Source organism: Plecotus auritus, assembly GCF_963455305.1.
Source record: "Plecotus auritus genome assembly, chromosome: 6".
NCBI classification, from domain to species: domain Eukaryota; kingdom Metazoa; phylum Chordata; class Mammalia; order Chiroptera; family Vespertilionidae; genus Plecotus; species Plecotus auritus.
In genome coordinates, this window is record NC_137773.1 from 41250602 (window position 1) to 41277231 (window position 26630).

At 39.4% G+C, this 26630-nt stretch overlaps 1 protein-coding gene and 1 pseudogene across 3 annotated transcripts in view; one reads left to right on the forward strand and one right to left on the reverse strand.

Annotated features, from left to right (window-relative positions):
* Window positions 1-15886, forward strand: part of ADAD1 (adenosine deaminase domain containing 1) — a gene marked incomplete at both ends in the record, with an annotated part of 41872 nt that extends 25986 nt beyond the window's left edge. For both annotated transcript variants that reach the window (XM_080675371.1, XM_080675372.1), the window contains 3 exons: window positions 2510-2747; window positions 5352-5484; window positions 15773-15886. In XM_080675371.1, the coding sequence (XP_080531497.1) occupies window positions 2510-2747; window positions 5352-5484; window positions 15773-15886 (485 nt within the window). The remainder of the gene's footprint in view (window positions 1-2509; window positions 2748-5351; window positions 5485-15772) is intronic.
* A 6171-nt stretch (window positions 15887-22057) lies between these two features.
* LOC308251625 (dnaJ homolog subfamily A member 1-like) lies at window positions 22058-26111 on the reverse strand (annotated as a pseudogene). The gene is made up of 3 exons: window positions 26014-26111; window positions 25568-25796; window positions 22058-22926 (listed from the first exon to the last, which is right to left on the reverse strand). The product of its transcript is annotated as a dnaJ homolog subfamily A member 1-like (transcript).
* Between the last annotated feature and the right edge of the window lie 519 nt (window positions 26112-26630).

The window sequence follows — 26630 nt, forward strand, 5'->3', positions numbered from 1 at the left end:
GGCTGGGTGCACAGTCTTGTTGTAGTTAAGCCTTGATTGCTGTTGGTACACTGGGAAGAATTGACCTCCAGGCCAGTTGGCTGTGAGGACCCGCTGTGTCTATAATGGAAGAACTGCTGTGCTGGAGACACTCTTATGGGACAGGACTTGCTTCAGTGGGGCTTTGGTGCTCACTGAGTCTGCCTCTTGAGTGTGTTACTTATGGATCTGAGGAGTTGAAATCTGGTATCGTCTCACACTGACCCCTAGGTACACTGGCTCCTAGATCTCCAAGGAAGTGCAAAGTCAGCCACTGCATGAGGCCACCCAGCAGGAGCTACAGTGAGACCTGCAGATTTCTCCTCTTTATTTGGGGTTTGGAAGTTTTGGAGCTCTCTGACCCAGCTGCAGTTTGTTAGGTTAGGCTGTGAAAGGACAGGCCATTCATATGCAAAAGCCACTGCACACAGCTTGGGTGGGGTTGTAAATTGGGTGGGGCGGGGTCTCAGGGAATCACCAGGGTGGAGCAAACAGTGATGGCTGCCAGTAAGCCATCTCCGCGTCTCCACATCTCGCGCCCCCACATAGTAACAATGATCCCTGCGAGCACCTCTGCGAGAAAGCCACCCTCACTTTTCGACCCGATGCCAGACAGTCCAGCTTCTCCCCGTAGGAGTCTGGGTCCCCAGAAGTCTCCCCGGAAACTGGAGTTCAGAGCATTCGGGAGCTGGTATCTCCCTTCCAATTGAAAAAAACAGGGCACCCAGTTGCCAGCCCATTTTGTGCGCCTCCATACCTCTGCTCTTCCGTGCCTCCGCACCTCCTACCCAGTCTCAGTGCGCTTTTTTCTTTCCTTCTAGTTGAAGAACTTCTCAGCCAGCTTTCCCGTGGTTCTGGATGATAGCCGTTTTGTCTTTTAGTTGTAGTTTTGGTGTGGTTGTGAGAGGCAGAACGTACAGGTGTATACCTTATGCCACCATCTTGGTTTTTTTTCTTCTGATTGTTTTTTGCTTTTTCATATTCCAAAGCATTGATTTGATTATCGGAGTCCTTATGATCTCATCACCTTGCTAAGGTCCTATCTCCAAATACTATCATATTGGGACTTAGGTTTTAGCCTATGAATTTTGTGGTGACACATTTAGTCTGCAGGACAATATGTAATAATATGTAACATTTTCTTTTGAATTCTTGTTTTCTATTCACTATGGGTACAATGACTATTCCACAGACCTTATGTCTTCCCAGCTTTTTTCTGTGCCCAAGTATATTTTTAACTAGCCTTCATTTGTCAGTATCTCTTTTATTTATTTTAATTTTTTAATTTATTTAAAAATATTTTTATTGATTTCAGAGAGAAAAGGAGAGGGAGAGAGAGATAGAAACATCAGTGATGAGAGAGAATCATTGATCGGCTACCTCCTGCATGCCCCCTATTGGTGATCAAGCCTGCAACCTAGGCATGTGTCCTTGCCCAGAAGCAAACCCAGGACCCTTCAGTCCGCAGGCCAATACTCTATCCACTGAGCCATACCAGCCAGGGCATCAGTATCTCTTGATTTGGAACATTCAAAGGAGTGCTTAGAAAAAAGATGTCAGAAACAATGCGTGTTCTTTTTACATCATTTATATTTTTCAAATAGTCATAATGAGTGCGAGTATAGGGGCTAACTCAACATTTCGAATGATATATTTCACAAAACTTTATTTGTGAAATATATCTAGTGGTATTATATAAAGATTATCTTGTTGTAACAACCTCTAACGCTCTAAGACAAAAGAGATCTGCTGTAGAATTACTAATTTTTAAATAGGAATGACTGTTCCCTAACTTCTATATTAAGTTTGATGCAGCCCTTATATTATACTAATAACATTGTATCTTTTTGAGTTCTCTTCCGTTATTTTAACTGAGAACTCTTAAGTTTTTGGTATTGCCCACAGTTTTAACCAGAAACAGTCATTCTTTAAAAAATGTGTTGTGAAACCAGAACATTGTGGAGCACTTGTAATTTGTGGCCTTTAGATGTGGAAAAGTACTGCCCTTTCACCAGCTTTTTCTCAGCCATGTTTACCTGCTGCAGTAAGTACTGATTTCATGCTGGAATCTGAGAAAGCAAGACCGAAGGAGCTAATTCTGTCTGGCAAAACCTGTAAAAAGTACCAGTTTCCTTCTGGGTCAGCTCTGACTCTGCTCTCATTCACTGGAATTTGAAATTATTACTTTCCATAGAAAGTTCTCTTTTGAATAGAGATTCTGACTGTCCTTACCTTGCCCAGCAACAGAAGTAGAAACCCAAGAGTAGAAGTGAGAGAGGAAAGGTTGCAGGATGAAGGATAAGGAAATGGACATTAGAATCTTTCCAGTCATTTTTCTGTGTGTTTCTTTGGTGTGTGTAATCTATGAAAGGTTGCAGGATGAAGGATAAGGAAATGGACATTAGAATCTTTCCAGTCATTTTTTCTGTGTGTTTCTTTGGTGTGTGTAATCTATGATGTTGATAGTGTTTGTTCTGTTTTTGCCTTCTAGGTGATGGGAATTGCAGTGATACTAGAGGCTTAGAAATTGCTATCAAACAACGTGTTGACGATGCACTCACTTCAAAACTTCCCATGTTTTACTTGGTTAACCGACCTCACATTAGCTTAGTGCCCTCTGCATTTCTGCTTCAAACGGACGTGGACTATAGGTCCTTGAGTCTGAACTGGGCACAAGGGGACATTTCACTGGAGATTGTGGATGGCCAAAGTGGGAAGATCACTGAAAGGTTAGCATAATTAATTTCTTCAAAAACCACATTACTTTTACAAAAGAAGACATTTTAATACAAGTTTGAAATAAATACATTTCTAGAAAAAATATTTCTAAAACTGGTACAAAAGAGGGAAAAACCTAAATAGATTATTTTTATGAGAAAGTTATCAAGAAGGTGCCCTAACTCTTCCTCAAAGAAAGCACCATTCTGAGGTGGTTCAGAGGAATTTTATAAACCTTTAAAAATCAGAAATTTCCAATATTATCTAAAAAGATGGAAAACATCCAAATGCTTTTATTAGTCAAATGTATCATTGATACTTAAATATGATAGAAGATTTCTGCTCCTCCCAAAAGTTACAGACCAAGTTCACTTTTACATCCAAGCAAAATTGCTTAAATAAAATATTAGGAAGCAGAATCAAGCCATACATTAAAATAATAATGTATTTTATATAACAATATCAATTGGTATTTTTTTCTAGGAATGTGTGGGTAGTAATAATAAAAATATCACTAGGTTAGAAACTCTTATTAATGTATTTTGTCAGGTTAATTGATCTAGGGAAAAACATCACATCTCTATAAATTCTAAGGAGGCATATAATACAGTTCTACAACTATTCTAGATAACGATAATAAAGCAGGAATAGATATTTTTGTTAAGGATCAAATGTATCTTTATTAATCCGAAGACAGAATAGAAACAGTCCAGAGATGGAAGACGCTAACAACACCTTGCCATACTAGCAGTCAGCAGCTATGCGTTGCGGCAGGTTGCTCAAGACCAAACCAGAGAGGGTCGGACCTGCATTACCACCACTTGTCCACCATCCAGAACTGAAATATCATTGCTGACATGTACACATAAGGAACTGTTTGACATTGAAATTGGGACTCAAAAGAACTGTTGGCCCAGAAAGAAACTCACTACAGACTGATTCATTTGCCTCCCAGCATAACCATTATTGCTTGTCTCATTTTCAGTTCTTATAAGTGTATTTCTAGTATCACATGATCTCACTCATCTAGGAGAAATAATGAACAACATAAACGGATGAACAAAAACAGACCCGGGGACAGGGAAGCATCAATCAGACTGTCAAACCTCAGAGGGAATGTAGGGGAGGGTGGGGGTAAGGGAGAGAGATCAACCAAAGGACTTGTATGCATGCATATAAGCCTAACCAGTGGTCACGGACAACGGGGGTGGGGGCATGCGTGGGGGGGGTGGTTTTGGGATGGGAATGAGGGGATGAGGACAAATATGTGATACCTTAATCAATAAAGAAATAAAGTATCATCATAATTGAAATTTCAGAGGCATTTTCACTAACAATTCTAGACAGACATGATTGTTTACTGTTATTTAACAGTAAACTTAATGCATTTGGATAAGAGAAAGAAATGAGTTATAAAATACTTGAAAGGAGGAGGTAAAATTACTATCTTTACATATGGTATCATTTTATACCTGAAAAGCCCAAGAGAATCACCTGAAAACTACCAGAACGAAAATCATGGTGGAAAATTCATATAGAGAAGTCTGTAGTTTTTAAACACATGAGTGTATGTTAACTGTTCTTGCATTTAAACTACCTCAACACTTATTGGCTTAAAAACAACCACTTATTACTGCTCACAAGTCCTTAGGTCAACTGAGTTGATTTGGTTGGGCTTCTCTAAGCATGTAGGGTCAGCTCTAGGTTAACTGAAGGTACACTTGGTCCTTGTGTTCTCTCAGCCTCTAGTAGACTAGTCCCAGCTGGCTCACATGGCAGAGGAAAGAGTCCCAAGAGAATGAGAACTCAAAGCCTCCTGAGGCACCAGCTCAGAACTGACACATGATATATTCTGTTTGCCAAAACAAGTCACAAAACTAGCCCAGATTCAAGGGTAGGAGAAATCAAACACCACTTCTTGAAGGGTCAATCTGAAAAATGATATTGTTAAAAGCATGGAGATGGAGAAATAAGGGATTTGGGCAATATTTATAATCTGTCACAAGAGCCAAGTAATGAGAAGATAAAATGAAGGGAAGGAGTTTCAACAGCAAAAACGTTCATGATGTGTTTTTATTAAAAACATAGAAAAATATATCTACATGTGCATACATGTCCATATACATGGAGGATCAGGAGGTTGTTGTGTATATTATACTTTTTTAGTGAGTCAAAGTTGACCTACAGTGAAATACACTGACAGTTTCATGAATTTTGACATATATACATACTTGGGTAACCATCACCCTAGTCAAAATGCAGGATATTTTTATCTCAGAAAATATTTCTGTTCCCCCTTCTGGATAGTTCTTAGTAGAACCACTATTTTAATTTGGATCACCATAGGTTAATTTTACTTGAAGCAATAAAAATTTACCAAGTATCCATCTTCTACTTTAATTTTAATTTGATACTATAATAACTTAAAATGTAATTTCATTAAAGAAATTAACTTCAGAAAGTAATTATATTAAAAATATTTTTATGTAAAAAATTTCACTATATATATTGCACATAAATTGAGGTAAATACCTGTCTATTCTATGTTGATTTTAATCCCTACAGTTGCCAGCATAAATTGTTGAATAATAGTGACTGCATCATTTCTTTCACAGTTCTCCATTTAAAAGTGGTGTGTCGATGGCAAGTCGGCTGTGTAAGGCTGCAATGCTAAGTCGATTTAACCTGCTTGCTGGTGAAGCTAAGAAAGAGGATGTACTTGAAGCTAGTACATATCATGCAGCTAAGGTAAGTCCTTAAAGGAATGCAGTTGATCATAGGAATATAATTTAAGAAAAAAATAAGGTAGTAATTTTATGATGATATGTAACAAAAATTGGTTGAATAGTTCCTGAATATAGGATATTGCCATGTAGTGGTAAACTTAATTTTTAAATAAACATACCAGAAACTGGAAATGTAAATAAGTGTTGTCACTTAAAGTAGCCAAGGGGGTATGTGCTTCGTATGATGTGTACTTTGACATTGCTCAAACCTGCTGTCATGCCCAGAGAAACAAAATGGGAACAAAGCTTCTTCTGTACATGATATTAACTGTGCTAACTAGAGAAGTTAATTATCCTAAATTAACACATTATCATAAACAATTTTTCTGTCTTAATTTTATGAAATAGTTTTAATTTCAGCAGGTGATTTGGGCCTGAGTAAGTGATGTAGATAACCTTTTTCTTTCTTTTTTTAAAATTCTTTATTGTTTCAAGTATTACTATGTCCCCTTTTTCCCCCATTGACTTCTCCCTGGCCACTCCCACCCCCCCAGCACATGCCCTCACACCCCTACAGTCTGTGTCCATTGGTTATGCTTATATGCATGCATACAAGTCTTTTGGTTGATCTCTTACCACCCCCCTCCTCTATCTGCCCTCTGAGGTTTGACTGTCTGTTCAATGTTTCTATGTCTCAAGATCTATTTTTGTTCATTAGTTTATGTTGTTCATTATATCCCACAAATGAGTGAGATCATATGATATTTATCTTTTTCCTACTGGCTTATTTCACTTAGCATAATGTTCTCCAGATCCATTCATGCTATTGCAAATAGTAAGAGTTCTTCCTTTTTTACAGCAGCATAGTATTCCATTGTGTAAATGTACCATAGTTTTCTAATCCGCTCATCTGCGATGGGCACTTAGGCTGTTTCCAAATCTTAGCTATTGTAAATTGTGCTGCTCTGAACATAGGGGTGCATATATCCTTTCTGATTGGTGTTTCTGGTTTCTTGGGGTATATTCCTAGAAGTGGGATTACTGAGTCAAATGGGAGTTCATTTTTAATTTTTTGAGGAAACTTCATACAGTGGCTGCACCAGTCTGCATTCCCACCAGCAGTGTACGAGGGTTCCTTTTTCTCCACATCCTCGCCAGCACTTGTCATTTGTTGATTTGTTGATGATAGCCTTTCTGACAGGTGTGAGAATGGCTATCATCATTGTCATTTTGATTTGCATCTCTCAGATGATTAGTGATGTTGAGCATGTTTTCATATGTCTCTTGGCCACTTTCAAAAAGTGTCTATTTAGGTCCTTAGCCAATTTTTTGATTGGATTGTTTATCTTCCTTTCGTTCAGTTGTATGTGTTCCCTATAAATTTTGGACATTAAACCCTTATAACATTGGCAAATATATTCTCCCATGCAGTGGGCATTCTTATTGTTTTGTTGATGGTTTCTTTTGCTGTGCAGAAGCTTTTTATTTTGATGTAGTCCCATTTGTTTATTTTCTCCTTAGTTTCCATTGTCCCAGGAGCTGTATCGGTAAACATATTGCTCCGACATATGTCTGCTATTTTGCTGCCTGTGGATTCTTCTAAGATTTTTATGGTTTCCTGTCTTATGTTTACGTCCTTTATCCATTTCGAGTTTATTTTTGTGTATGGTGTAAGTTGGTGGTCTAGTTTAATTTTTTTGCATGTATCTGTCCAATTTTCCCAACACCATTTATTGAAGAGACTGTCTTGATTCCATTGTATGCTATTGCTGCCTTTGTCAAATATTAATTGAGTATAATGGCTTGGGTCAATTTCTGGATTCTCTGTTCTGTTCCATTGGTCTATATGTCTGTTCTTGTGCCAGTACCAAGCCGTTTTGAGAACAGTAGCTTTGCAATATAGCTTGATATCTGGTATTGTGATCCCTCCAACTTTGTTCTTTCTCAGGATTGCTGCAGCTATTCAGGGTCTTTTTATCCCATATGAATTTTTGGAGAGTTAGTTCTAGGTCTGTGAAATAAGCCATTGGTATTTTAATGGGGATTGCATTGAATCTATAGATTGCTTTGGGTAGAATGGACATTTTAATGATGTTGATTCTACCAGTCCATGAACACGGTATGTTCTTCCATGTGTTTATGTCTTCCTCATCCTATAGTTTACCAAGTACAGATCTTTTAACTCCTTAGTTAAGTTTATTCCTAGGTATCTTAATTTTTTTGTTGCAATGGTAAATGAGATTTTTTTTTTTTTTTTTTTTTTAGTTTCTCTTTCTGTGAGTTCATTATTGGGATATAAAAAAAGCCATAGATTTCTGGGTGTTAATTTTGTATCCTACTACATTGCCAAATTCATTTATTAAGTCTAGTGGTTTGTTGATGGAGTCATTAGGGTTTTCTATATACAATATCATGTCATCTGCAAATAATGACAATTTTACTTATTTTCCAAATTGGATGCCTTTTATTTCTTCTTCTTGTCTGATCGCTATGGCTAGAACTTCCAGTACTATCTATATATATAAAAGCGTAAACGACCATTTGACCATTCGGCCTTTTGACCGGTAGCTATGATGTGCACTGACCACCAGGGGGCAGACGCTCAATGCACAGGCATGGAAACATGAAACAGATGAATCTCAGAGGGAAGGGGGAGCAGGGAGAGCAGGAAGAGATTAACTAAAGATTGTATATGCATACTAGAGGCCTGGTGCATGAAATTGGTGCATGGCGGGGGGTTCCCCTCAGTCCGGCCTGTACCCTCTCGCAATCTGGGACCACTGGCTCCTAACCGCTGGTCTGCCTGCCTGCCTGATAGCTCCTAACCCCCCCTGCCTGCCTGATCACCCCTAACCACTCGCCTGCCTGCCTGATCACCCCTGTCTCTGCCTGCCTGCCTGATAGCCCCTAACCACTCACCTGCCTGCCTGATTGCCTCTATCCACTCGCCTGCCTGCCTGACTGCCCCTAACCACTCGCCTGCCTGCCTGATCACCCCTAACTGCTTGCCTGCCTGCCTATTTGCCCCTAACCTCCTCTTCCTTGCCCCCTGCTGCCATGGCTTCATCCAGGACATCCAGAATGATGTCCAGAAAGTTGTTCGGCTGTCCAGTCTAATTAGCATATTACACTTTTATTATTATAGACTAGAGGCACAGTGCACAGATTCGTGTACTGGTGGGGTCCCTCGGCCTGGCTTGCAGGGATCAGGCCAAAACTGGCCTGGTGCATGGATTTTTGCACAGGTGGGGTCCCTTGGCCTGGCCTGCAGGGATCAGGCTGAAACCAGCAGTCTGACATCCCCCTAGGGGTCTCGGATTGTGAGAGGGTACAGGCAAAGCCGAGGGACCCCACCAGTGCACGAATCTGTGCACCTGGCCTCTAGTGTTGAATGAGAGTGGTGAAAGTAGGCATCCCTGTCTTGTTCCTTTTCTTAGGGCCGTGGTCGGCAAACTGCGGTTCGTGAGCCACATGCGGCTCTTTGGCCCCTTGAGTGTGGCTCTTCCACAAAATACCACGGCCTGGGCGAGTCTATTTTGAAGAAGTGGCGTTAGAAGAAGTTTAAGTTTAAAAAATTTGGCTCTCAAAAGCAATTTCAATCATTGTACTGTTGATGTTTGGCTCTGTTGACTAATGAGTTTGCCGACCACTGTTTTAGGGGAAATGGGTTTAGTTTTTGCCCATTGAGTATGATGTTGGCTGTAGGTTTGTCATATAAAGCTTTTATTATGTTGAGGTGTAGAGGTGTTCTCTCTTTTCCGTGTCCAGCATGGAAAAGGAACAGGTCCTGTTCCTGAGTGGAGGAGCTGGGGATTAAGAAATAAAAGAAAGAAAGAGACCAGATAGAAAGATAGAAACAAAGCTGGGAGCCAGGTGGGACGCCATCCTCTCTGATGGAGAGGCAGGGACCCCGGAGCCCACGCAGCACATTTATTTTATACCCCCAAATACCAGGAAGTATCACCAAAACTTAGGATCAAAGGAGCTTATTTGCATTCTTGAGTAGGCCCTAGTATTCCTGGTGCTTGCCTGGATTTACATATCAAAGCCCGCTCCCCAGCACCTTCTTGGGGAGGGCGTAACCGAGACGCGGCTCTGCCAGTCACCTGGGGTTCAACTGACAACAATTTAAAGAAATGCCCATGTGCCTTCCCAGGTGGCCCTCTACATTGAGGTATGATCCCTCTATTCCCACTTTGCTGAGTTTTTATCAAGAAAGGGTGTTGGATTTTGTCAAATGCTTTTTCTGCATTGATTGAAATGATTATGTGATTTTTGTCTCTCAATTTGTTTATATGATGTATCACATTTATTGATTTGCAGATATTGTACCAGCCTTGCATCCCTAGAATAAATCCCACTTGATAATGGTGTATTATCTTTCTAATGTAATACTGAATCTGATTTGCTAGATTTTTGTTGAGGATTTTAGCATCAGTGTTCATCAGGGATGTTGACCTGTAATTCCCATTTTTTGTGGTGTCTTTATCTGGTTTTGGGATTAGGGTAATGCTGGCTTCATAGAAAGAGCTTGGAAGTGTTCCTTCCTCTTGAATTTTTTGGAATACTCTGAGGAGGGTTTTATTTTTTTATTTTTTTTAATGTTTGGTAAAACTCCCCTGTGAAGCCGTCTGGCCCAGTGCTTTTGTTTATTGAAAGTTTTTTTGATTACTGCTTTAATTTCCTCCATAGTTATCAGCCTATTCAGATTTTTTTATTCTTCCTGATTGAGTTTTGGAAAATTGTATTTTTCTAGGAATATGTCCATTTCTTCTGGGTTGTCCATTTAGTTGGAATGGAATTGTTCATAGTATTTTTTTTACAATCTTTTGTATTTCTGTGGGGTCAGTTGTTATTTCACCTCTTTCATTTCTGATTTTGTTTATTTGGGTCCCCTCTCTTTGTTTCTTGGTGAGCTTGGTAGAGGTTCATCAGTCTTGTTTATCCTTTCAAAGAACCAGCTCTTTTGTGTTATTATTTTTTAGTCTCTATGTAACCTTTTTCTTTCTTGAAAAATATTTATTCTTTTGCCCTGCCAGTGTGGTTCCATTGGTTGGAGCGTCATCCCCTATACTGAAAGGTTGTGGGTTTGATTCCCAGTCAAGGCACATATCTGGGTTGTGGGTTCAATCCCCAATGAGGGTGCATATGGGAGGCAATTGATCAGTGTTTCTCTCTTCTCCTGTCTAAAATCAATAAGCATGTCCTCGGGTGAAGATTAAAAAAAAATTCTTTTTATAGTATTACATAATGCATGTTTAAGTAAAGAATTTGGTAATTTTTTTTAAAGCACAGAGGAAAAATATAATTTGTAATCCCACCTACTAATCAAATATAATACTCTTGATCTTGAAACGTAAGCATCGTATTTTAGTTTCTTGTATATAAATTTGGGGGTATGCATAATTTAAAAATATTAAGATTATCCTGGATAATTATCTTTTTAAATCATCTTTTTTCATTCAACATAATATATGAGCCATGTTCTTATAATATGACATATCCATGTGATTAATTTATTAAATATATAAATTGTTTCTGATCATCTAATTTCAGTTTCATGATATAGTATTGTGTGAGCGTCTCTTATTTCACCAATATCTTAATGCTCAAACTGTATAATCCCTATCTATAAAGCAATTATATTAACTACAGGTTTATCTGTATGTACACATATTTTTAAGTACAAAAGCTTATCTGGATATTTTCTGGTTTTGGTGGCATAAAAAGGTTGCAAATCATCTCTGTACAAACAAGTATAAAACTAGACAAAATAGTGAAAAACAATCTTTTCACAGCTTTGGAAGTTGACTAAAGGCAGAAAATAAACTGAAAAGTGTATGTTCTTGAAAAACCACTAGAACTCTGAATCAGAACAGGAGTTTGTGTGCCTTTGCCCAAGGTAGTTTTCCGGTCCCTCTTCTTCCTCTCTGCTAGTTTGAATGGCAGGAACTATAGTTTTACCAGACAGAGGGAGGATGCCACAAAAGTAGTAGACTTGCTACTAGAGGGGGTAGTCTTGATTTGGGGCTTTGTCAACTAAACGTGTCCAGACTGGTAGGAAACAAATAGGGGAGTCAGTAACTTTACTGGCCCAGGGGTACAGTTCTGGTTGGGGCAAGTGGCGGACCAACTTAGTGACGTGGGTAGATTTTGGAATTGAAGGAGCCATGGAAGGGCTGAGATAAACTCTCCATCTATCCCTGGCTGATTGAGAAACTATACCATGCGTAAGGAGAGGCAGGAAGGCCCAGTAGGAGTTGGTGAAGAGTAAAACTGTGAGGGAAAATTAGCTACTATAGTAAATGTACCCCACCACCACCACCTCAAACACACATATGGATCAGAAGACGGTGGAAGCCTTGCAGGTTTTTGAGGTGTTTGAGCACAAGGTCTGCTGAAATCATAGGCTTATCACTGAGCTATGCAGATACAGGGTAATCATTAGGAAGCCAGGCTAAGACAAAAATAATAAAAATAAAATGGAAGAGACAACAGCAGCTGCATACCATGAGTAAAACAGATCTCATATTTTACACAAGCTAAATAAAAATATAATCTTTGAGAAATGTATAAGAATCTGAAGTAGTTCTAATATATATCTAAAAAATCTAAGTTTCCAAAAAAAGTGTAGAATATATAAAAAAACCAGGAAATACAAACTATTTCTGAACCAGTCCAAAAATTGAATACTACTTGTTTTCCAGGTCCATGTACTAAAAATGTATTTTCAAAAAGACTATAAAGCAGTAAAGAGGCGAGCAGAGAAATAAAATACATAAAACCTGGAAAATAAATCGTGAAATGTCAGACATAAATCAACTATATCAATGATTATATTAATTTTGAGCCGACCAAATGCTCCAGGAAAAAAGGCAGAGGTGGTCAGATTGGGTAAAAAAGCAAGACCCAGCTATATGCTGTCTGCAAGAGACACATTAAATTCAAAGACACAAATACTAGATGGAAAGTAAAAGGATGACAAAATGGCATACCATGCAAATAGTAGCAATAAGAGAGCTGGGGTGTTTATAATTGATGTCAAACAAATATATATTAAGATGAAAAATATTACTAGAGACAAAGAACAACATGGTGAAAGATTAATACATGAGGAACATATAACAACTATGTGAATAGGTGTAACAACAGAAATCATTATATATTTGGAAATTAGCCTCTGAATAACCCATGAGTCAGAAGAAATAATAGGAAAATTCAGAAATATCTTGAATGGAGGAAAAGTGAAAATTTAACATGAAAATTTATGGAATATAATGAAAGAAGTGCTTAGAGAGAAATTGATAGCTTTAAATGCTTATATTAGAAAGAGATTCATGAAATCAGTTATTTGACGTTTCACCTTAAGACGTTACAAAACCTGACTGACTAAATAGAATATCTGAATTGAACTAAAGAAATTGAATTACTAATTAAAATTATTTCCCTAAAGTAAAGCATGTTTGGCTTCATTGGTGATTTTATCCAACATAAGCAAAAAAATAATACAAATCCTATAAAAATTGTTTCGTACAATAAAGGAAGAACACTTCCCAGCTCATTTTAGAAGGTCAGTGTCTCAGGAACATAAATGCAGAAATTCTTTTAGCAATGCAGAAATTCTTAATAAAATACTGACAGACCAAATCCAACAACATATAAAAGGGATTATACTAGTACACCTTGACCAAGAAGATTATTCCAGGAATGCAAGGTTGATTTAACACCAGAAAATCATTTGATATAATACATTATATGAATAAATTGAAGTTCAAAACCCACACAATTATCTCAAAAGATGGATGAAATGTACTTGACGAAATCCAACACCTAATCACAATAAAAACACTGAACAAATAAAAAGTAGAAGTAAACTTCCTCATCTTTTTTTTTTTTTTGAACCTCACCTGAGGATATTTTCCCATTGATTTTTAGAGAGAGTAGAAGAGACAGGAAAGAGAGTGAGAAATATCGATTGGTTGCCTCCTGCATGTGCCCTGACCAGGGAGGAGCCTGCAACCGAGGTGCCCTTGCCTGGGATTGAACCTGGGACCCTTCAGTCCGTAGAGGCTGACCCTCTATCCACTGAGCCAAACCAACTAGGGAACTTCCTCATCTTGATAAACAGCATGAACTATAAATCTACCATTGACATTCACACTTAATGGTGAAAGACTGACTACTCTTTCTCTCTTCTCCCTCCAAGATTGGGGAAGAAGGCAAGAATGTCAGATCTTACTATGTCTATTCAACATTATTCTTGTCAAGGCAAGAAAAAGACTGGAAAGGAAGAAGAAAAACATTCTAAATGATGTAATCTTATATGTAAATTATCTTATGAAATGTGTCAAAACAAATATCTACATGTGTGAATTCAGCATACAAGAACAATATAGAAAAATAAATTCCAAAAATAAATATATATGGAATGAATACTCCAAAATTAAAATTGGGAAAACAATTTCATTCACAGTAGCATGAAAAATATTTAGGAATAAATTAAACAATAGAAGTACAAGACCTGTGCACTGAAAATGATGAAACATTTCTGAGAGAAATGACCTAAATAAATAGAGAGATATACCATTTCATGGATTGGAAAACTCATTGTTAGGATGTCAGTTCTGTGCAAATTAATCTAAGCATTCAATGCAAACTCCTTAAAAAATGCAGCAGGCTTTTGTGTAGAAATTGGCAGGCTGGTTCTTAAATTGATGTGTAAATCCAAAGGATATAGAAGAACTAAAACAATTTTTGAAAAGAATAAAATTGGTAGACTTATCCTACCTCATTTCAAAATATATCATAAAGGCACAGTAATCAAGCCAACATTTACAGAACTCATACACTTAACAAAAGGAAGATAACCCAATCAAAAAATGGGCAACGGACCTAAATAGATACTTTTCAAAAGAAGAAAGAAGGAAGGCCAAGAGACATGTGAAAACATGCTCAAAGTCACTAATCATCCGAGAGATGCAAATCAAAACAACAATGAGGTACCATCTCACACCTGTCAGAATGGCTATCAACAAATCATCAAACAACAAGTGCTGGCGAGGATGCTGAGAAAAAGGAACCCTCGTGCACTGCTGGTGGGAATGCAGACTGGTGCAGCTACTGTGGAGAACAGTATGGAGTTTCCTCAAAAAACTAAAAGTGGAACTCCCATTTGACCCAGTGATCCCACTTCTAGGGATATATCCCAGGAAACTAGAAACACCAATTAGAAAGGATATATGCACCCCTATGTTCATAGCAGCACAATTTACAATAGCTAAGATTTGGGAACAGCCTAAGTGCCCATCAGCAGATGAGTGGATTAAAAAACTGTGGTACATCTACGCAATGGAATACTATGCTGCAGTAAAAAAGAAGGAATTCTTACCATTTGCAACAGCATGGATGGTCCTGGAGAGCATTGCGAAGTGAAATAAGCCAGTCAGAGAAACATAAATATCACATGATCTCACTCATTTATGGAATATAATGAACAACATAAACTGATGAACAAAAATAGATCCAGAGACAGAGAAACATCGGTCAGACCATCAAACCTGAGGGAAGGTAGGGGAGGGTGGGGGTAAGGGGGAGAGATCAACCAAAGGACTTGTATGCATGCATATAAGCCTAACCAATGGACACAGACAACAGGGAGGTGAGGGCATGAGTGGGGGTTGGGGGGGTAATGGGGGAATAAAGACACATATGTAACACCTTAATCAATAAAGAAATTAAAAAATAAATTTTAAAAAAGACAATGCATTGATATAATGATAGAGACAGATAGATCAATGGAATAGAATAAACCCACATACTTATGGTCAATTGATTTTGTACAAAGGTGCTAAGGTAACTGAATGGGAGAAAGAATAGTTTTTCGACAAATGGTACTGGGACAATGGAATATCCATGAGTAAAATAAAACAATTAATTTAGACTTATACTAGTCATGCAAACAAAAAGAACCTCAAAATTGATCATAGATTAAAAAAAGCTAAAATTATGAAACTTGCAAGGAAAACATGAGAAAATACTTATATTCTTAGATTAGGGAAAATTTTCTTAGATATGACAACCAAAAGCACAATCCACAAATAAAAAAAATTATTATTTAGATTTCAAAATTTAAAACTTGGCTTTAAAAGTCATTTGGGTCGATGTTCAAACACTGAGCCACACTGACTGGGCAGTAATTAAATATTTTAATTTTTAAAATGTCAAACTGAAGAGACAAAATTAGGGATACTTATTTTTCATAAGCCAAATTCTGCCTATGTTGTATAATTCATTTTTTTTTCTTTCTATAGTGTTTGTCTGGATCCTATCAAGAAGCTAAAACTTTGTTGAAATCCTACTTACAGCAGCATGGCTATGGCGCCTGGATTGTGAAATCTCCCTGTATAGAGCAATTTAGTATGTGAATTAGGCAATCCATTGTCACATTAAAAATCTTTTCTTTTTTTGGTGTGTTTTGACTAGTAAATTAAAAATATGTTATATTGGTGATTTTCAGCTTTCAAAATCAGAATCTTACAATAGCAGTTCCTAGAGATAGCTGAAAATTTGTAAATATTCATGTCCAAAGTACATTGAAGCATTAGGGTTTTGAAGTTTTAATTTTTAGAAAAATAATTACCTTATTCATTATTGTAGCCATTTTGTATTTATTTTTACAAACATAAAAATAAATAAAGCCATTACCCTTTTTGCAGTTCAAGAGAAAATTCTTTAAGTTTTTGTTTTAAAGCTATTCATACAGCAAAAGATATTGAACATTGTGTCCTGGCATCTCACTTAATTTTTTTAAAATATATTTTTTATTATTGATTTCAGAGAGAGGAAGGGAGGGGGAGAGAGAGATAGAAACATAAATGATGAGAGAGTATCATTGATTGCTGCCTCCTGCACTTCCCACGCTGGGAATCAAGCCCGCAACCCGGGCATGTGCCCTGACCTGGAATTGAACCCTGACCTCCTGGTTTATAAGTTGACACTCAACCACCAAGCCACACCAGCTAGGCTCACTTAATTTTTTTAAATTAAAAATTAGAATCCAAGAATACAAATAATAATTTTTACTCATTTGTTGGTTAATTCAACAGACATTTGAGTGCCTAATATTTGCAATCACCATACTACGTGATAGTAAAAAGCAGTAACTAAAACCCCATTTCTTATGCCAAACTGCACATTTAAGTGCAGAAAATGTTAAACATGTTAGGGAATAATTTGATAAATGAGTTATTCTGATTAATAGAAGATTATCATAAATACTTTTAAGATTGCTCATTTTCAAGTGTCCTATAAGATCCATCCAAATGTGAATTCTTTATAATAAGATCACTAAAAGATTGTTTAGCTTTATATTTGTTTATACCAGTGGTCGGCAAACTCATTAGTCAACAGAGCCAAATATCAACAGTACAACGATTGAAATTTCTTTTGAGAGCCAAAATTTTTAAACTTCTTCTAATGCCACTCACCCAGGCCATGGTATTTTGTGGAAGAGCCACACTCAAGGGGCCAAAGAGCCGAATGTGGCTTGTGAGCCGCAGTTTGCTGACCATGGGTTTATACAATTACAATGTTTATATGAGAAGGGAAAGTTTAGTTACTCTTGAGTTAGAATATGTATCTTTAGAGAAGCTATGCATTTATTTCATACTTTAGCCTCTTCAACTTATTCCTTAGTTTCAGTCACAGGTGAATTAATTAAACATTATTGGTTCTCAGACTTTATCCCTCTTAGCTTGAATCTTTATCAAATTTACTAGAGGCCCAGTGCATGAAATTTGTGCACTGCTAGGGTCCCTAGGCCTGGCCGGAAATCATGACTAATTGGGGCCTGCCTTCCCCCAGCTACCGGCTGGGGCCTTCCTTCATTCTGCACCGCCCCCTGGTGGTCAGTGCATGTCATAGAGGGTGGTTGAACTCCTGAGGGGTCAATTTGCATATTAGCCCTTTATTATATAGGACTAGAGGCCCGGTGCACGGGGGTGTGTGTCCCTCAGCCCAGCCTGCACCCTCTTCAATTTGGGACCCCTCGAGGGATGTCCCACTGCCCGTTTAGGCCGGATCCCAGGAGGATCCGGCCTAAACGGGCAGTCGGACATCCCTCTCACAATCCAGGACTGCTGGCTCCCAACTGCTCGCCTGCCTGCCTTCCCGATTGCCCCTAACCGCTTCTGCCTGCCAGCCTGATCACCCCCTAACCACTCCCCTGACACCCTGATTGATGCCTAACTGCTCCCCTGCCAGCTTGATTGCCCCTAACTGCCCTCCCCTGGAGGCCTGGTCACCCCTAATTGCCCTCCCCTGCAGGCCTGGTCACCCCTACCTGCCCTCCCCTGCAGGCTTGATCGCCCCCAACTGCCCTCCCTTGCAGGCCTGGTCCCTCCCAACTGCCCTCCCCTGCTGGCCATCTTGTGGCAGCCATCTTGTGTCCACATGGGGGCAGGATCTTTAACCACATAGGGACAGCCATCTTGTGTGTTGGAGTGATGGTCAATTTGCATATTACTCTTTTATTAGATAGGATAAAGGCCTGGTGCATGGGTGGGGGTCGGCTGGTTTGCCCTGAAGGGTGTCTTGGATCAGGGTGGGGGTTCCCTTGGAGCATGGGGTGGCCTGGGCGAGGGGCCTGTGGTGGTTTGCAGGCCGGCCACGCCCCGCAGCAACCCAAGCAGAGGCCCTGGTATCTGGGATTTATTTTCTTCTATAATTGAAACTTTGTAGCTTTGAGCGGAGCCCAGGGCCAGCCAGGAAGTTTGGCTTCCTCCATTGCCAGGGAAACGCAAGCTTCCTGCTGGCTCCATGGCCGCTGCCATTTTTGTTGGGATTTATTTATCTTCTATAATTGAAACTTTGTAGCCTTGAACGGAGGCCTGGGCCGGCCAGAGCGGGCAGAAAGCTTGGCTTCCTCCATCGTCGGGGACAACCCAAGCCTCCTGCTCCAGCTCCGTGGCTGGCCGCCATCTTGGTTGGGTTAATGTGCATACTCACTTCTGATTGGCTGGTGGGTGTGGCTTGTGGGTGTAGCAAAGTGGTAGTTAATTTGCATGTTACTCTTTCATTAGTGTAGATTAGTGTAGATAAGCTTTATGCCACCCCATAGGAACTGTGATGATCTCTTATGAAGTTGATGTAGGGGTTTTTTTTGGCAGAGTTTAGTTGATGAACATTGAAGTCATTCTGGAAAGATCTACATGTCTTTCAGTATACTAGATTCTATACTTACTACTATTAGGTTGAACCATGTAAAACTGCCATTTTTTGATAGGTTAAAGAGGTCAAATATGGGCAGTTTCATGTGGATCAACATCAATATACTATTAATAATTTCCATTTTCATCAATTAGGACCTAATTGATGAAAATGGAAATTATTAATTGGTTAATAATTGATATTTATTGGTTATTCCTCCAAATTAGTATTTTCTTCTTAAATATTTTGTCTCTCTTCTGAATTATTTCCTTCCACAGCTGATTTCCAGCCTTTATTTCTATTATTTTTTTTATAGTTAACTTACTTTTGAAAATGCAAGATCTTTCACCTCCTCTTGGCTCTTCACATTTATGGGTATTTTGCTTTGGATTGACACTTAAAAAATAAGGAAGAGTACCAAGTGGTTAATACTTGCCTCTGAAAGTTTTGCCTAAATAGTAAAGGCCCTATGTTAAACACTGCCATGAAAATCAGTAAAAGATAATTTATTTTCTCAAGAAATTTAGTTTTAAGAATAAGGAAAAGTGAATATACCCAACTGTTTTACAGGCAATCTAGTAAGTATCCCTTATTTATTCAACATATAGTCACAGAGTGTCTCTATGTGTTATGTCTACTCAGTTATATGTACTGTTTGGGTTTAGAGAAAGATCATATCTAGAGAGGGGTATCAAGAGAGATTATGTATAGGATGAAGGAGATGGAATTTAGTAGAAGGCCATCATTTAGTGGAAAGGGCAGGAGATGGCTTGAAACCCATTGGCCTTTATGACTGTTATAAGTTATTTAATCTCCTTAGCTCAGTTTTTCATTTATTGCAGGGATGAAATCGATACTAGAATATTTTTCAGGGGTGGAAACTTATTAGAAAGGGCTCCAAGCTACCCTTCATTGAAGCAGCAATGTGTATCTTCTTTTATCTATTATGTATTGGGTTGCATAAGATGTTTTGCTTGATGAAAAGTAAACTACTAAATTCAGACTTCTGAAGTTGTTCAAAAACCACTAGACTAGTTGCATCTAAATTGAAGTCCTTTTTAGTTCTAAGGTTCTGTTACCTGAGCAAGCATTGAAGAATAGTTAAAATTTGTAAGGATGTAATAAAGCAAAGATTAGAGGGGAAATGTCAGTCTTTGAGGCTAGAGTATAGAACTCTTGATGGAGAAGTTGAGAATTGAATCTAGCATTTTTTCTCAATTTGAGACGCAGAAAGGGAGCTCTTGAAGGATTTTGTATAGGGAAATGACATACATTCAAATGCCACTCGACATTTTTTTGTTTACTTATGGAAATTTGCAAACATACAAAAGTAGAATAGTAAATGAATCCCCATGTACTAGTACCTATCACCAAACTCAATAATTATTAAAAAATGGCAATCTTGTTTGATATATACCTTCCCAAATTGGTTTATGTTAGAAAAAATTTCAGACATATTATATCTTCTGAAGATACTGTGATATGTATCTGTAAAATGTGAAGACTCTTTAATGCCACATATGTATAACCACAATTCAGTTAGCACACCTGAAAAATTAATAGTAATTCTCCCATTATTTCATAAATTTTAGAGTGTTATAACCAAGATCAAAGTTACACATATTAAAATTTGTATGTTTGTTAAGTATCTAGTAATCTATACATTTTCTCACATTTTTTTCTCTTAATTTAGTTCTGGGAAAATTGGCTTTTGTTTGAAGTATCCCACAAACTCATTTTTGTTGCCTACATTTCCATGATGTCATTTAACATGGTCTTTTGTCCTCTGTATTTCCTGAATCCAATAGTTAAATCTAGAGGCTTTCAAAGTCAAGTTCAAAATTTTAGCAAGAATATTTCATAGTTAAATTATTGGCATGAGTGATGGATTATGAATGGAGATTTTAGTGTTGAGTCCCTTCAATGTTTGAGGAGTCTGTGTGGGGCCAGGGACAGATAGAGCCCTGGACAGTAAGATCTGGGCTTAGGCAGCCTGTTTTTACCCCCACGTTCAATAATTTCATTTTCTTACCTATGCCATGGAACTTTTTAATAAAAAATATAGTTGTGTTCATCACGTATTAAGGCAGTGCCTATACAGGGTAAAACAGACATTTCATCTGTTATAGAAATTTAGACTTTTTAAATTGGGAGATATCTTTAGATAATTTTATTTTGCACATGAAATGATGTGAGCATTATTTTAAGAGAGCCTTAGATGAAACTTGCAAAAAATAATTTGATCATAATGTATATATGAAATATGTAAAAATGCTTTGAATATATTGATGGGGATTGGTAGGAATTGTTGTCAGACTTTATAACAGTTAATGAAGGATCACTGTGAGTTACAAATGCAAGTTTATTTTCTTTGAGAATGAGCTGAAATTGATGGTTTCTTTGATGTGAGAAAGGAGAGAAAATATTAAGTAAACAGGAAGCATAAGAATTTCCTCTTTAGAAATAGTTTGATCCTGATACATCCTATAAACTGACTTTAAATACAATTTACTGCTCTGTCACTCCTTGTGTTATAATAGTTGTCAGATATATTTGATTTTGTGTAGTGGTTTCAGTGGCACCAGAGGAGCACCCTCTGTCACTTCTGGTCCTAAGGAAAAAACCCACCACAGAACTCTGGTGGCATCTGGGCAAGATGAGAATACTGCACTACTCACCCATCCCAACACAGCCTTTCCCTGGCCTGTGCACTCTTCTATGGGGAGGCGCTGGTGCTTCAACATCATTGAAAGGGGCCACTTGGGAGTCTAAGCATTTACTCAACTATTAATGCCATTTGCAAGTTCTCATTAAATTCTGAATCCCGGGGAGTTTCATTAATCGCAGTTAAATCAGCCCAAACATGACTTATTTTCTATCCCCATTGGCTAAACACTCTATTCCCCAGCAATGTTGAGATCTTAACAAGTCCTATTTTAGGCCTGGAGGCAATAAAAGCTGGTAAAGGTGAGTTCTAGGGAAAATTGCCCTCAATTTGTGAGTCATTGGAATACTTTTAAGGAGAGGAATGTTTTTTACTCAGAAGGGACACAACTAAAAAAAAGGGGGCAAATGGGTATTCTCTGTGTCTGCATCCCACATCTTAGGGCCTCACTCCTTCCTGCCCTTCATGGGAGAGGCCTGGAGGGTCTGCATCTTTGTAGATCTTACATCAGGCTCCGCCCTATGCCATGTATACCCTATTACTACTGTAGAAATGGACTATTTTTTTTGTATGAGTTTATTCTTTATTTAACTTTTAAAACACTACTAGAGTTGAATATTAAAACAAAAACAGTAGCAAGTAGTGAGTATATTACAATTACAGTCCTTCACTCATTCACTACTGTAAATAAAATGCCAGCAGTGAGTGTTATTCACTGGCCCCATTAAGAAATCTGACACTGAACACCACTCCTAGGATGATGTCATCATCCTCATATGCTTCTCCATTGACTTGGATCAAAGTCCACCAGTTCTACCTGGTCCATTTCATCCGTCTCTTCTATTTCCTTCCTTTCAGGTAGGAGTTTTTCCAACAAAGAGGGTTTATCAGGAGAGAGAGAGCCATTCTCAGGAAAGTTTACCTTAAATTTGATGATTAGGTGACCCTTTTTATGTGGTCTATGATGAATTGGCATGCCTTCATTTAACACACATTTGATATCTTCATTCTTGACAATCTGACCTGGATGAAAGGTGATGACTATGGTTCAGTTGTCAGGAGTAGCTATTGGCTTTTAGAAGCCACACAATGCTTCAACCAGCTGTATGTCCATACACATGAAAAGGTCTTCTCCTTGTCGCTTAAAAGCAGCATGGTCCTTCTGGTCTAACACAATGATATTTCCTGGCTCCAGTCTTGGTTCTTGATCTTCTTCACCATGGAATGTTATCTTCTGGCCATCTTTCATGCCTTTATCAATATGAACTTCTACAATCTTCTCTCGAACTATCTTCCTTCCATTGCAGCTTTTACATCCATCTTTAGGACTGATCCATTCCCCACGGCCTTGGTACTCCATGCACACAGACTGAATTTGCTGAACCATTCCAGGTTCTATCTGGTGATTTCTTATTTGCATTCCAGTACCTCAGCAATTGAGACAGCACTCTACTGTTCCTTTCTTACCACCTCAGCTTTCACATTTGTCTCAAATCACATCTCTTTGCAGAGCTAGTTTTCTTGTTGCACCATTATATAAATCTTCTAAGGTTACTGAGAGCTGATGACAACATTTTTTTTTTTTAAATAAATCTTTATTCAGATTATTACAATTATTTCTCCTTTTTTCCCCCATAGCTCCCCTCCAGCCATTTCCCACCCCACCTTCTGCCCTTATCTACCCCCCACTGTCCTCATCCATAGGTGTATGATTTTTGTCCAGTCTCTTCATGAACCCCCCCATACCCCTTTCCCCCTGAGAATTATCAGTCCACTCCCCTTCTATGCCCCCGATTCTACTGTATTCACCAGATTATTCTGTTCCTCAGGTTTTTAATTCACTTGATTTTTAGGTTCACTTGTTGATAGATATGTATTTGTTGTTCACAATTTTTATCTTTCCTTTTTTCTTCTTCCTCTTCTTTAAGAATACCTTTCAGCATTTCATATAATACTGGTTTGGTGGTGATGAACTCCTTTAGCTTTTTCTTGTCTGTGAAACTCTTTATCTGCCCTTCAATTCTGAATGATAGCTTTGCTGGGTAGAGTAATCTTGGTTGTAGGTTCTTGCTATTCATCACATTGAAAATTTCTTGCCACTCCCGTCTGGCCTGCATAGTTTCTGTTGAAAAGTCAGCTGACAGTCGTATGGGTGCTCCCTTGTAGGTAACTAACTGTTTTTCTCTTGCTGCTTTTAATATTCTCTCTTTGTCTTTTGCTCTTGGCATTTTAATTATGATGTGTCTTGGTGTAGTCCTCTTTGGATTCCTTTTGTTTGGGGTTCTGTGGGCTTCCTGGACTTGTAAGTCCATTTCTTTCACCAGGTGGGGGAAGTTTTCGGTCATTATTTCTTCAAATAGGTTTTCAGTATTTTGCTCTCTCTCTTCTTCTGGCACCCCCATAATTCTGATGTTGGTACGCTTGAAGTTGTCCCAGAGTCTTCTTACATTATCTTCAACTTTTTGGATTTTTTTTTTTGCTTTTTGCTTTTTCGGTTGAGTGTTTTTTGCTTCTTTGTATTTCAATTCTTTGACTTGATTTTTGTGTTCTTCTTGTCTGTTTTTGGGTCTCTGTATAATATTTTTTATTTCAGTCAGTGTATGTTTAATTTCTAGTTGGTCCTTTTTCATCTCTTCGAGGGTCTCGTTATATTTATCGGCCTTTTCTAGGATATTCTTAAAAAGCCTAATAACCGTGGTTTTGAATTCTATATCCAGTCGTTTGTTTTCCTCCATTTCTTTCGTTTGTGATCTGATTCTTAGACGCCGCAATTTCACTGCTTCCCTGAGTTGGTAGATTTGTGTGCTAGGTTTCCAATTTGGCCCAGTGGGTCTGCCTCCCCAGTTAACCTGAGGTGGACACTCTTGGTTCACACCTTTGTGGACTGTGTGTACAGCCTTGTTGTAATTAAGTCTTTATTGTTGTTGGTATCACTGGGAAGAATTGACCTCCAGGCCAGTTGGCTGTAAGGATCAGCTGTGTCTATGCTGGGAGAAGTCCGGTGCTGGAGACAGCCTTATAGGATTAGACTTGCCAAATTGCAATAGCCTCTGTGCTCAGCTTGGATGGGGTGGAGTCTCAGTCTTGGCTTCCCATCAGCCTTGCCCTTGCTAGCACGTGTGTGCCTTCAGTCCTCTGCCTTCCCGGCTCCCGATTCTCCGCCCGAGAGTCCAGACTCCCCCCACAAGAGCGTGGGTCTCCGGGGGCTCGCCTGGAACTGGGGTTCACTGCAGTCAGAACTGGGGCTCACTTCAGTCAGAACTGGTGTTCAGTGCCGTCAGAAGCCTCTGACTCCCTTCTGTTAGGGAAAGCCTGTGGCAGCCCCCGCAGCCTTTGTGCGCACTGGCGCGAGCGGACTTTCAGTCTTCCGCCTTCCCCGGCTCCCGAGTCTCCGCCCGAGAGTCCAGACTCCCCCCACAAGAGCGTGGGTCTCCAGGGGCTCGCCTGGAACTGGGGTTCACTGCAGTCAGAACTGGGGCTCACTTCAGTCAGAACTGGTGTTCGGTGCCGTCAGGAGCCTCTCACTCCCTTCCGCTAGGGAAAGCCTGTGGCAGCCCCCGCAGCCTTTGTGCGCACTGGCGCGAGCGGACTTTCAGTCTTCCGCCTTCCCCGGCTCCCGAGTCTCCGCCCGAGAGTCCAGACTCCCCCCACAAGAGCGTGGGTCCCCGGGGGCTCGCCTGGAACTGGGGTTCACTGCAGTCAGAACTGGGGCTCACTTCAGTCAGAACTGGGGTTTTGTGCCGTCAGGAGCCTCTCACTCCCTTCCGCTAGGGAAAGCCTGCGGCAGCCCCCGCAGCCTTTGTGCGCACTGGCGCGAGCGGACTTTCAGTCTTCCGCCTTCCCCGGCTCCCGAGTCTCCGCCCGAGAGTCCAGACTCCCCCCACAAGAGCGTGGGTCCCCCGGGGCTCGCCTGGAACTGGGGTTCACTGCAGTCAGAACTGGGGTTCAATGCGGTCGGGGGCTCCCTTCCCCCTTCCGCCAGAGAAAGCCAGCCAGGCACTCCGCCGCCCTTCCTCTCTGCGCGCACAAAGACCCTTTGCCGTACCTCCAATTCTCTGTGAGCTTTTCTCCTTCCTTCTAGTTGTAGAATTTTCACTCAGTCAGCTTTCCTGCGGTTCTGGATGGTGTCCGTTCTGTCTTTTAGTTGTAGTTTTGAAATTGTTGTGCGAGGCAGCAGTTTAGGTGTTTACCTATGCCGCCATCTTGGTTTCTCTCTGATGACAACATTTTTTACCTCTCCTTTCTCTCTCTACCTTCCTCCTCCTCCAAAAAACTTATCACAGATGTCCATGGGAGAGCCAAAACCACCACCTGCTCCACCTTCCTTTAATTGCTTGTTCTCCGCCTTTGTCATATAATTCCCTTTTCTTTGCATCAGAGAGCACTTCATAAGCTTGAGAAATCTGTTTAAACTTCTCTCCTTCATTTGGATTCTTATCAGGTGGTACTTCAAGGCCAGCTTCCTATAAGCATTTTCTTTTCTTTTTTTAAAATGTATTTTTCATTATTTCACAGAGAAAGGAACGGGGAGAGAGAGAGAGATAGAAACAATGATTTAAGAGAAGAGTTGATTGGCTGCCTCCTGCACCATCCACAAGGGGGATCAAGCCCGCAACCCAGACATATGCCCTGAGTGGGAATCAAACTGACGCCCTGATTCATAGGTCAACATTCAACCACTGAGCCATGCCAGCCAGGCTGTAAATCTTTTTCAATTCTTCCTGGATGGCATTGGGTTTGACCTCCAAAACATCATAGTAAGTGGTTTCTTTTACCATTTTTGACAGCTGGTGAGTGGCCCAAGGCAGGTGTGGAGGAGCTGGAAAGAGCACATTGCTCTAGAAATGGAATATTTAAAATCAGCCAATGAGGACTTCCATGGATGTTTTTAAGTGTATATTCATAACTTTAATTTTAAGAATCTAGGTAATAATCGCAATTTTCATAACTATTGTTGCTGTAACAATTAAATGTCATGGCCTTGGATCTCGCAACACCTTGCCCTCCTGCATTTCATTCTATGCTACTATTGATGATAATTAGGATGCTATTGCATTCCATAGATTTCCCATGTCATACTACCATTGTGGTCCTTGACTATATGAACAATCCTGATCCAGGAGCCTATTTGAGAGTCTATTTCATGGTGCTATTTCCCATACAATTACTGTGTCTGCGTCAGGAAACAGCATACTCAGAATAATTCAAGGAGAATTTCATAAAGAGATGATTTACTAAGGTAGGGTACAGGGAAACTATGAGGGAGAGTACAGTACCTGGAGCTGGTAACAGTGGAA